General features: G+C 48.2%; 1 protein-coding gene across 2 annotated transcripts; it reads right to left on the reverse strand.

Moving 5' to 3' along the window:
• Positions 1–2,389: 2,389 nt before the first annotated feature.
• OTX2 (orthodenticle homeobox 2) lies at positions 2,390–11,918 on the reverse strand. 2 transcript variants are annotated; one of them, XM_053602177.1, is made up of 5 exons: positions 11,815–11,918; positions 11,598–11,663; positions 6,926–7,141; positions 5,815–5,966; positions 2,390–4,037 (listed from the first exon to the last, which is right to left on the reverse strand). In XM_053602177.1, exons 3-5 carry the CDS (start codon positions 7,020–7,022, stop codon positions 3,417–3,419), a joined length of 870 nt encoding a protein of 289 aa, XP_053458152.1. In that variant the 5' UTR covers positions 7,023–7,141; positions 11,598–11,663; positions 11,815–11,918; the 3' UTR covers positions 2,390–3,416. The 2 variants fall into 2 exon arrangements, with proteins under 2 accessions (XP_053458152.1, XP_053458153.1); XM_053602178.1 differs by having other exon boundaries at positions 11,598–11,918.
• Positions 11,919–12,206: the final 288 nt, after the last annotated feature.

The raw sequence follows: 12,206 nt of genomic DNA on the forward strand, positions 1-12,206 counted from the left end.
CGGCCGCGGGGCCCTCAGGCTGTCAATGCCGCCGTGGGGGGCGGTGGGCCCGGCTTTAGCTCCGTTAGGCCCAGGGCGCTCGCTGCCGGCCGGGCCATCCCCGAAGTTGCCCTGACCTAACGCCAGCCAGGCCGTGAGGTTACTCGGCGAGGGGCGCCCAGGCCCGCGCTGACCGGAAGGCCTGACCCGGGGGCTCGCGAGAGGGCCGGGTGGGGCGCGCGGGCTGCGCCTGGGGCCTGAGCGGGAGCGGACACCGGCTTCCCCCGGGCCCGAGGACCAGCCCGAGTGGGGGGACCGGGGGGGTGGTGAGGTCAGGGGATCCGGCCAGGGCCGGCGCGGGGCCCAGAGGGCGGCGCCACAGGGAAGAGTCGGCTCGGGCCTCGGGCCTCCGCCCCAGCCCAGACCACGAGGGCGGAAAAGTGGGCGCTTTTCCCGGTAGCTCGGGTTCGGTTTTAGAGACGGGTAACTCAGCTCCGAAGACGGCGCCATGCACTTGGCGGAGGGCGCAGCGTCCGGCCGCCCCCGGTCTCTCTGGCCGGGCCGCCCTGGGCCTTCGGGCGTCCCCTGCCTTTGGAGTAGGCAGGGCCAGGCCGGGCTGGGCTGGGGACACCCACAGGAAAGGTGAGATTAGGGGAAACCGTATGGGAGAGGAGTGGAGGAAACTGACCATTATCTAAAACCTGGAGGTTTCGAAATCCGGAACTTAATTGACTTGATTGAATTTCTCTTCTTATCTATGAAGTAAAGAAACACTCCCAAGGTGAAACACAAAGGGCCAGGAATCTTTGCGGGAAAGATAAAGGTTTGGGGCAACAGACCCTCGCAAAGCAGACTGCCCCCGCCCTCCTGAACGCTGAGCTGCAGTCGAAGCAGCCCCGGACCCCTTTGGACGACGGCGTCATTTCAGAACCAAATATCACCATCATTGGACTTACTAACTTCATTAAAACCAGTCTTGACTGGGAGTGGAACTCTGGTTGTCTTTAAGCCAGATCTCTCTCTCCGCCCCCTTCGATCGAGGGAGCTCATTTCCACCGCGCCTTCAATTCAAAGGGATTTAACTGCCTGGTCTCAGTTCATCGAAGTTGTGCAAAGGTGATGAAAAAATTAGTGTCAGAGAGTGCCCAGTGCTTCTTCCTCGCCACCTCCTTAAGTTTCAGGAGAGAATCTGCTAACCGGGTTATCTACTGAGTACATTGATGTTTCTCTTCATTACCGTTTTTGAAGAAAAGGAGCTCTTTCCCCACCCTTTGTAAGGCATTTCGGAAAAAGGAAGGCAGTGTGAGGAAAATGCTTATTTCGGGTTTGCTTTACTGTTGCATTAGAAAAACTGGGAGATTAAGACCCTGAATCTTGGAAAAGCTTTAAGCAAAGACTCTCAAGCCCCAATTTCACTTTGGGGTAAATTATAGTAGAATGAATATTATCCATGGGTGCTGGAGATTCTTGCCATCAGGTTTTACCTTAAGTTTTGGTTGTGAATTATTGCATTTTCTTTAGCAGTGAAACATACTTCTGAGGGGAAATTACAGAGTTCAAGAGAGCATGGGCACCCAGGGGTGGAAGCATGAAATAGCTAGAAAACAAAATGGTTGCAACTAGGCTTCATTTAAAAAGTTACAATCAAGAGTCACCTAACTTTGGTCCAGTTTAAGAGTATGAGACAATTAAAATGAAATTAAATATTGCTTTTACCTGAATAGCACTGCGATCATTGGCCCATTTGTCTATTCTGGTGACAAGTTTACAAAATGTAGGTACAACTGAAAAGGGACCCATTTTTTTCCCCTCAGCACTTTAAACACACACACAAACTGACCAGGGTGCCTTATGTTCAACTACTGAAATTATAGGTTCTAAAACTTTTCTGAGGCTCTTTTGTTCAGAAATAATTTCTGCCTGAATTGCTTTCAGATTCTGATTACACTCACTCATGTTTACCTCATATTTTGGAAGTTAAAAGAAAAAAATCCTCTTAACCAAATAAGAGTATAGAAACAAGAAATTCTTGTCATTCTCAGTTTTTTTCAGAGACACTCCAGTTCTTCCTCTCCTTCTTAAAAAAATGATCTATCTAGAAACACACTAATAAAGTGCTAAGAAATTCTTCAGGTTTGTGGCAGGGAAGGGAAAAAACAAGGTGAACAAGATTCTCATGATTGATCATTAGGCTCTCCAAATTCAATCAGCAATCTTGATGAAAGTCACACAAAGTTTACAACGTACCACCATCATTCATATCTAGACCAACAATAGATTAGCCAAAGAAAAAGAAAAAATAGTTTGCTAATTTCCTCTCTACCCTAAGAAAAATGTGTTTTGCAAATGAGAGGCTAAATGTAGGCTTCTCATTCATCAATACTGGTGTAAAATTAAACTGGACCCAATGTTGTGCTAGAACCTTTTTAATATAATCATACATATCTGCCAAATCCAGGAAGAAAAGGTTTATGCATATATAACTTTTCCAGTTAACATTTGCAAGCATAAACAACAATGATCTCACTTTAATAATTCATCAAGGTCAGAGCAATTGACCAATGTCTCTTTACTGCTAGGCTTACCAACAGTAAATTACAGATGAATTAGTGTCCTTTGTTTCTCTTCTCTCACTTTCCATGTCCAGAGATATTTTTGTCTAAAGTTTCAGTGCAGTTCCCCTCCAGCCACAGGTAATCATTTTAGATCAGTACTCAGTTGCTCTGAATTTTACTTATAATTATAACCTATTTAATCACAGAAGAACCCCTGCAGAGATGGAGTTCAAGGTTGCATACAATAACAGCAGATCACAGTTTTGAAGTCTAGCACAGATTAAAAACCACAGATGTACCATTTATAAGACACACACTGATTGTCTCTTAAACTACATATTGACTCCTTATGAACATTATTTTTTTAAATAAAGTAGTGCATCTAGGACAATCAGTCGCACAATTCACATAGCCCTGAAAAGTTTTTTCAGTGCCAACTACCAGTTGGTCATGAAAGGTGAATGAGCTTGAGACACTGTTCATTCCTAAGATTCAACCAAGGATTGGCTCAAACATTGGAACACCTCTGCTTAAGAAGGCTATGACCTTCCCTCTCTTCCCTGGCAACTTAAGTTTTATTTGACTTTGTTTCTTTTTGGTGGTGTTTGGTTGCGGGTGGCTAGAATGCTTTTGATCACTTTGTAAATCAGGAAAACCAATGACCTAAAGCTATGACAGGATCTTAAGTAGATTGGTCTGTCCATTTCGGGTTGCTGGTTGGCAGGCCCCTCTACCGCCCTTCATTTTCCTTCTATGCCTCCTGGAACTTTGATGAGTCTGAGCATCATCCCGTCTAACTCAGTTAACCAATTCCTGGCTAAAACTGGAATGTCCAGCCCAGTGTAATTAAAAATCACCCACAAAAAGAGGTTCTACAGGTCTTCACAAAACCTGGAATTTCCACGAGGATGTCTGATCTTTATAATCCAAGCAGTCAGCATTGAAGTTAAGCTTCCAGGAGGCAGTTTGGTCCTTATAATCCAAGCAATCAGTGGTTGAGTTAAAACCCAAGCTTGAAGCTCCATATCCCTGGGTAGAAAGAGAAGCTGGGGACTGATTGAGATGGCTGGTGACTGCATTGGTACCCATGGGACTGAGTGTGGCCCCTGGTCCAGGAAGCTGGTGATGCATAGGGGTCAAATAAGATCCACAGTCCATGCCCCCAAAGTAGGAAGTTGAGCCAGCATATCCTTGACTATAACCTGAAGCCTGAGTGTAGGTCATGGGGTAGGACCTCTGCATGCAGGAGGAGGAGGTGGACAAGGGGTCTGACAGTGGGGAGATAGAAGCCGGGCTCCAGATAGACACAGGAGCACTGCTGCTGGCAATGGTTGGGACTGAAGTGCTAGAGGGGGGAGTGAACTGGCCACTTGTTCCACTCTCTGAACTCACTTCCCGAGCTGGAGATGTCTTCTTCTTGGCAGGTCTCACTTTGTTTTGACCTCCATTCTGTTGTTGCTGCTGCTGTTGGCGGCACTTAGCTCTTCGATTCTTAAACCATACCTTGAAAGGGAAAGAAACATCTTTAACATGGCTTCAATTACTCCCTAGGGACAACAGTGGCTCCCAGATTGTAAGTCTGTCCCTACACGGGCAGATCAGCTAAGCAGACAATCTCCCCCCTCCACTGAAGACCCAGTACATGGAACTCTCACAAAGAATCCTGGAATTAATAGGAATGTTTGGGAGGCTCTGTCTAAAAGCACTTAACCCTGCCTTAACTCCTAGCCCAGAACAATAAATTAAGATAATCCCCCAAATCATACAACTAAAAAACTCTCCACCTCACTTTCCCATCTTATTTCCCCTCCAGTACACACACAGAACCAGCTATATTCTGGAGCACTCTCACAGTGAAATAGGATGTATCTATGTCTTTTGGAGGGAAACAGAAATGAGGGGAAACAATCTGTTGTTAAATGTCAGTAAGAACAGCCTAAATTCAAACAATTCACAGTCTGTCTTCCAGGGAGAATTGTTCCCCTCAACCCTACTTTGTCTCTCCTGGAAGGCTCACAAGCGAAACCTCCAAAGAGGAGACAGGAATCTTTTGAGGACAGAGGTCTGAAAGCTGTTATTTGCTTCTGTAGGGTAAGTAGAGTGACTTGTACGGACTCTGCTTTGAGCTCAAGCATAAACCTCTCTGCTAGTCTCTGAGACCAGTCTGAAACTTCAGAGCGGTGCCACTCTGCACACAGATTCACTTTCCTGTGCTATTTTTACCTGGTTATAAGCTCTGCCTGCAACTTTGACAATTCTCTTTACCCTCCCTGTTCATGTTATGCATTGAAGGAGCTATATTTGATGTGTGAGGGGGGCTTATCCGAGAAACTCCTGGAATTTTCTGGCTCCAAGTCCTTAGCTATCTTCTTGAATAAGCTCTCTAAGGTGGTATCACCAACTCCAGGCTCAGCACCGCCTACCATACAGAGCCATTTATTTTCTTCTACTGACAATTTTAGTTCAATCCTCACAACTGCTAAAACTTCTTCCAGTCTACTTTGAAAAGGCATCTTTCCTGATTTGCAGTTCACACTGATGTCTGGCACTTTTGCAAGCATCCTAGCTGAAGGAAATTCACAGTATGTGGGTTAGGTGCTAAATACTCTTTCCATAGAACTCTGTATGGGGCTTGCTCTCCAGGCAAGTTGGAGTTGTCCCCCTCTAAGTTTAAGGGGACTAAAACAAAGGGACTGGGGGGTACTGTCATGAGGAATATTATGAAGACATTTTACCTATTACGTTTCTCAGAGCTAGCAAATCTGTTTATTCCTTAAGAAGTCAAAGAAAACACAATTTGTATTTGCCTTACTTAGTAAAAGCACCAGCTATTTTTACAGCCTGGCTCCGCCATCCAGCCTAGGTGTGACCTTGAGCAAGTCCTTTACTCTGCTTCTTCATCAGTAAAAATATTTCAACTGTCTAGGAGCTAAGCTTCTTTCAAACTTAAAAGTTCACAAGAATAAGGAGGATTTGCACACAGGGAAAGAGTAAGGTTTAAATACCACGAGACTACCCTTGAAATCTGCCCAAGGCTGGGTCTCTGTCAACCAAGGGCGCTAGGACTTGGCCCCGGAAGACCCTTGCTTATAGGATTAAGTCATGATGGGCAGGCAAAAAGGGGCGGGAGAGAACAGCTTCCTGGCCCGTGAATGAGCATTTGGAGCTTCAGGCCTGCCTTTGGGCCTCTCAAAGGCCAGGGGCTCTTCCGGTCCTGAACATACTCCACACTTGGGGAAGGGATAGCCAGGAGGTAAGGCTTTGTCTTCAGCTGCCCTACCTGCACCCTGGACTCAGGCAAGTTAATTTTCAGCGCCACCTCCTCCCTCATGAAGATGTCGGGGTAACGCGTCTTGGCGAACAGTGCTTCCAGCACATCCAGCTGCGCCCGGGTGAACGTTGTCCTCTCCCGGCGCTGTTTCCTGGGGGTGGCTGCGGGACAAGAAGCCCAGGTCCCTTTAGGGTGGGGGAGCAGTTTCTCAGTCACAGGGGTTTCCATGGGTCCTCTGACTCCCCCCACCCCCTCACTGCAATCCCCTCTCCTCTCAGCCCTTCCACCCAGAGGCCCAAAGCTCTCCCGGCCCTGGCCCAAGACACACACTGCCCCTTTCAGAGTAGCCCTGCTCTCTCTTCCTGCTCCCAAACATAGCATCACTTGGGAAGTTAACAAGACAAACAAATTTTTTTAAAAAGGCAAAAACCCTAAATCCTTCAAAATCAACCCCCAAACCACAACACAAACAGAAACCCTATTCTGTGAAGTCAAAGGCTCTCTGAGGGCTGGCAGCAGGACTGATGGGGCGACTCTCCATCCCGCGCCATGGTTTTTAGCATTCCAAAGGCCTTTGTTCGTCCATCTTTAAAATGGGGACACAGTTTTTACTTCTACTAGGAGAATTTTAAACAGATCTGACAGAAAGGAAAGCATCAGCATTTGGGGGCATTCACCTCTCAGAATTAAAGGTGCAAGGCCTGGAGGTCGGGGGGAAAAGCCCCAGGCATGGAGGAGAAAACTGCAAAGCCCAAGGGCACTGAAGATCTAGGGACAGAAAACTCAGCTTCTCCAAGAGGGCACGTCTGAGGAACTGGACATCAATGTAAGGGGACAGGCCTCTCACCCAAATGACAAGGGCAGTAACTTTCCTTAACGCCAACCCAAAGCACGTGCCCTCAGATTAACTACTGGAGACCCACCTACTCACTTCTTCCCAACCTCAGTTCTCTCCTTTGTCAGTAAACGCCCAGGGGCTGATTCTTCAGAAGGAAAACCCAGTGGGGACCTCGCCTGGAGCTGGGGTGGGGACGGTGTGACTGCCAATCCCAGTGCCTGGGAGAAACAGGGTGTCATATGCCGGTGGGGTGGGTATGGAAATGCTGAAGGGCTCACTCACCTGGGTAGCCCACGGAAGGATGCAGCAAGTCCATTCCCGAAGTGGTCAGACTCAGCCCATTGACTGCGTAAGGCGGTTGCTTGAGATACGACATCATGCTAAGGTTGTTTGTAGGTGCAGAGTCAGCCCAAAGTGGGGGGACCCAGCTAGAAGGTCTTGATTCGCCGGGGGTGAACACGTTCAGGGTCCTTGATGGCTGGGTTTAGAGTGGTAGAACTAAGGGAAAAGCAAACAGACAAACAGGTGCTGGTTTACTGCTTCGGAGATAGCAGCTCTTCCAAGTTCCACCACTAAATAAAAATGGTGGAAGGCCAGGCAGAGGCTTTTAAAGGACTTGCAGACACCCCCACCCCCTCTGACCCCCAGCTGTTCAGAAACTAGAGGGGATGGAAAGAGACCAGATAAACCAGTCTTCCCCACCCCCCACTCTAAACTTAAAAAAAAAAGTACCCGAAGAAAGCAATTGCAATCTGCCTTCCCCAGGAACAAAACCCCACGCCTTCAAATGCATACAGTGCATTCCTACCCCTACATTTGCATAGGACTCATTGGCTGGCACTAGCTAATTGTCTCAAACAAAACTTGATTGGGGCCATTTGCGGAGACAAAGAACTCTTTGGCTAAATAAATAATGCTGATAACAAAGCCCATTGGTGAGAAACAAAGAAACAATTCAAGAAATCTACCTCTCCCCAGACTGTTGCCTTTCCAAGGCAGAGATTTTAATTATCTTAGCTTTTTACCACTTTCAACTGCTGTGAACCTAAAATGTCAGCACATTTAACATCTAAAATACCAACTTACTAAACCACAAACTTGGGGAAACGACTCAACCACTATTATTTTACATCTGAAGTCATTTCCAGTACATTTTCACCTAATTAGTAGTCTGGGTAATTAGATTTCAAGGTAAGTAACAGATTTATTAGGGTTTTGGAGAACCTTGATTATAAGTGTCTAAAGAACTAAAGCTAAACAAACAAGTATTTAACTTTTAATAGACGCCCATTGAATATTTAAACATATTGCCAAAAAAAGTCTCCAAAATGGTCTGGCACAGGGCTTGCCAGAAATTGTGAAGTAAAGTTAGAATCCCACCAATGAGATAATGACAGGACCCAACATTTGCAAGTAGCATGGATGCTCATTGCAGTGCAAGCCGTTTCCACGTGGATTTCGATGTGTGGAGGCTGCAGATCCTGCAGGAGGCAAATTTTCAGACATTTGCGTCCTGGGCAGCTGCAGCAGAGTTTCCTGTTAACTCCAACTGCTTTTTGCACATTTCAGTTTTGAAGAATGTAGATACACAAACACCCAAAGTTGTGAAACTAATAGAATTTTCCCCTACCTTTCAAGTTTCCTACAATCCTATGAGAAAAAGAGCTTAGAAGGAGGAAAAAAGGAAGATGAAGAAAAGTTATTTACTTGCTTCAGCTAAGTGCCCTCCTCCCCCAGTACAGAGGCCCAAAATAGATGTTAGTATAGGTTTGGCAGTTTGCAAGTCTGGCTTTTATTTTCCTAAAATGTGGCTGCAAGGATTTCTACTTTGAAACTTTGACAGTATGTGAAATGTCTTCACAATGGCAGATGCAAAATCAGGGGCTGTCTTACTTTTACAAAGATCCTACTGAGTTTTAAGGACCTTGGGTCTTCATATATATGTTGCTTAAGACAGCAAGGCAGAAAGTTGCACAAATAGAACTTGGTAACAGCAATCTCTTCCTGATATAAATTCTGAGCCCCCAAATCATGATTTTTTATCCTAAAATCTAATTTAATGTAACTTTATAAATATCCTTCCTGCAGGAGTTTGTATTATTCATTATGAAATTAATTTAGTTGCTCCTACAACAAAGACTTTGTATTTTGTAATCTCTTCTTTTCATGATGTTTTATGTGGAAATAATACTTATTTTAAAATAATCATATTGATTTGTTTAAGCAGCCGCTAAGCTGGAGATCTTTTGTTTAATAAAATCTCAATACCCTGGAAAGTTCTGAACTACGGTATTATAGACAGCCCGAAATCATATCAGATGTGCACAACAGAAACATGGGAATGCTCTCCTCTGCCGAGCTCTGGCCCAATTAGAGGTGCCTGACACATTATACGAGAAAGTAGCACGTTCCAACCGAAAAGAACGCTAGGGCCAGAAAGCACCAGGACCCACATTCTCCCTGGAGCTCCTTCGGTTTTACCATTACAAACAATGGCTAAAATTCTCCAGATAGACTATTTTGGGGTCCACCTTTAAAAGGAAGAGTTAAACAAAAGTGAAACCACCAGGTACTACCAACAGCCAGCCTCGGCATTCTCCAAAAAAGGGCCTGGGCCTTTCCACCTAACTTTCAAAGCCGCGTCAGGCAAAAACCTTTCTCTTTTCCTCTCCAAGCAGAGTTCAGAAGGGTTAAGAGAAATACCTTTTCAAAAATCTGAGTCTCAGTACGACTGCTCACGAGGGGTCCTCTGGAGAACTCACACCTAGGAGCAGACGGTGATGGTGCAGCGAGTCCGCAGCCGGCAGGCTCCCGCACCCTTGGGCGCGAGCGGGTCTAGGTCCCTGCCCGGCAGCCCCCAGCCGCAGGCCCGGCGCCCGAGGTCCCGCTCCACTGTCCGCGTCGCCCGCGCAGCCTTATATCTAACGGTCAATTCGTGCAATCTGTCGCTTCCCCCCTCACCCGCCCTTATTTTTTTTCTTCCAAGGAGCCCATCTACCAGTTGCTGTATCCTCGCTCAATAATAATTACCTCGTCCAAGAATTAATTATAATAAATGTTTTCTTGATAAACTAACGAGATAATCCGAGGGGCACACGTCCCCTAATTACAGGCCGCCGTGCTCAGCTCTGCTGCTTCTCATCCGGGCTGATTAATTTTCTGCATGATGGAAAGGAAACAAAACTCTGCGGACTGGAGACTGGCCTGCTGCTGGCGAGACACCGAGAGGAGGAAATAAAGAAAAGGAGGTGCGTGGGCACCGCGCAGAGCAGCCGCCGGGCCTCTCCCGTGAGCTCGAGTGAAAGTTTTTGGCTTCAGGGAATCAAACAACTATGCCACCCGCAAGGGAGGGGGGAAGAAACGCGCCTGACTATTAATTATCCTTAGGAGAGAGCCCGGCGCGAGCTGTGCGCCAGGCCTGGGAGTCTACCTGACTCGTGGGGGAGGAGTTGCCTCTCCAACTCGCGTCCGTTGCTAATAACTTTGGGGGACTGTGAAAAGTCCCGAGACCGGCGTGAGAAATCCTGACTTAAATCCTGCCCCGCAGCTCTAAGGATGCAGGGAGAATTTCAAGAGGCGATGTCCAGGTCCCCGCCCCGCGTAATCCCCCGCCGCAGGTCGGCGCCGCGCGGCCTTCTCTCCCGCACACCGCTTGTCTGTTCAGGAGGCAAAAGCCAGCGCGAAGGAATTCGGACAGGAGATTGGACGCCCCCAAATGCGTCCTCAGACCAGATACTATCCCAAGAGTCACTTGAACGCAGCAACTCCAAGTCTTCTTCGGAGTTTGCGGCGCTACATGTCTCTCAGGCCCGATGCAGAGACCTTCGGACTGTCCCCGCTGGACAGACCAGCAGAAGATGGGCCTTGGCGAACCCCAGGGCCCGGCGCAGCCCCGACCCACTACACCTCATTATCCCCGAGCCCGGGAAGGGAGTGCACCAGCGCGCCAAGGGACTCTGCCGCTACCCCAACTGGAGAGCAGCTAAGGGCCTCGGTCCCCAGCGGAAGGATTCCTGGTCCCCGCCTGGCCACGGCCTCGGGAGACGCAGGGGCCACTCGGCGCCACTTCTGGTCTCCCCAGGTGCGCGCCGGGTCTGCGCCGCGCCGACCCGGCACTGGCCCCGGCAAAGTCATGTTGAAAAACGTTTCTTCCACGATCTCTTGGCCTGGTGACCCCGGTCTGGGACCACGACAACTGTGTGTGTTTGGGGTGGGGGGGTAAAGTAATTGCATTCACAGGGTTTTTTTGTTGTTTTGTTTTTGAGTTTTAAAATATTTTTCGGCTATGTGGAGGACTGGTTACAAACAAAAAGGAGTCCCAGAAGCTTTCGGAAGCGGCTAATAACAGAGTTGCTCTGGGCTGGGGGACAGGGGCCGCCGGCAAGGGGCGAGCGGCCGCACCGGCTGACGAGGCGGCCGGCGCGGACGGACGAGGCGGCCGCGCGCCTTGCAGCCTCGGCGTCCGCTGGGGCTGCTGCGGCTCCGACTCTCCGCGGGAGCCATAGGGGCCTACGTTTTGAACAGTTTCCACCCCCAGGATACATCTGCATCTTTTTGTCTCGGACTCTAAAAACGTCCCTGGAATCCATCCAAACGACCCTAACCGAGGGGGTTGGGCACAGAGATCCAGGGGAGAAGTCCAGAACGGCGTTGACGTAAAAAACAAAACCACAGACAAAACCTTCCCCAACACCCCGGCTTAGGCTCTCGGGGTTTCCGAGGACATTTTATGGAAGCGGCCGCCCGGCAAAGCACGCTCTCTCCCTCGCCCACTCCTGCTTTCGTCTCCACATCATACATTTTTTGCAGTGATCGTTATTACACATTTCAAAATTTATAAGAGAAAAAAATACAGGAGAGGTCCCGCAGCCGGGCTGTTGGAGGTATTGGGGCAACGGCCGACGGCGGTACGCGCGGATGCGGGCGCAGGCCGGTGAGACAGACGTGCGCTTACCTTACAGCGGCGCGGGAGGTCGGAAAAAATCAGATTATCCTTCAGTATTCCAAATAACCAGCTATCCTAAAAGAAAGCAAGAGTATAGGGTTAGAAACCTTGCAGTCTTCACCCTTCCTTAAAAAATCAAGCACGACCAAAACCGTTTTTAAAAGGGGGCAGAAAATGAGGAAGGGGCTAGAGTTCAAAACGCGCCTGGGCCCTCTGCGATACACACAAAGTAGATGTGGTGCGTGAAGGCTGCTCTAGCGATTTTTATTTTTAATCACAGTGGAGGCTGAGTTGGAGCTGAGGTCGGTCCCGCTCTCAGGGAGATTTGCTGAGAAAGCGCCTCTCTGGCAACTTTTTGACGCAAACTCTCCAACCAATGGCAGAGAGAGAATGATTGACACATCTAAGCCAGAGGGAAAATAATAAAAACACACAACAGGGGGAGGAAAACAGGCCGCTGCTGCTCGGGGGGACGAGCAGGCAACAAATCCAGGCCTCCGACATTATCAGAATGTTCTTGAAAGACACTGGACTCCGCTTAAAATATACGTTATGGGCTGGAGCGTGTGAACTAATTGTGTAATTAAAATGACGGACAGGCGGCCTCCCCTAACCTTC

This window comes from Nycticebus coucang, chromosome 9, assembly GCF_027406575.1.
Source record: "Nycticebus coucang isolate mNycCou1 chromosome 9, mNycCou1.pri, whole genome shotgun sequence".
Taxonomy (NCBI): Eukaryota; Metazoa; Chordata; class Mammalia; order Primates; family Lorisidae; genus Nycticebus; species Nycticebus coucang.

Bases quoted from the DNA above. Each gene is read 5' to 3' on its own strand.
- OTX2 (XM_053602177.1), bottom strand. From the start codon at position 7,022: ATGATGTCGTATCTCAAGCAACCGCCTTACGCAGTCAATGGGCTGAGT. The intron at 5,967-6,925 runs GTGAGTGAGCCC...CTTGTCCCGCAG, and splicing joins TCCTTCCGTGGGCTACCCAG to CCACCCCCAGGAAACAGCGC. The intron at 4,038-5,814 runs GTAGGGCAGCTG...TTCCCTTTCAAG, and splicing joins TGCCTGAGTCCAGGGTGCAG to GTATGGTTTAAGAATCGAAG.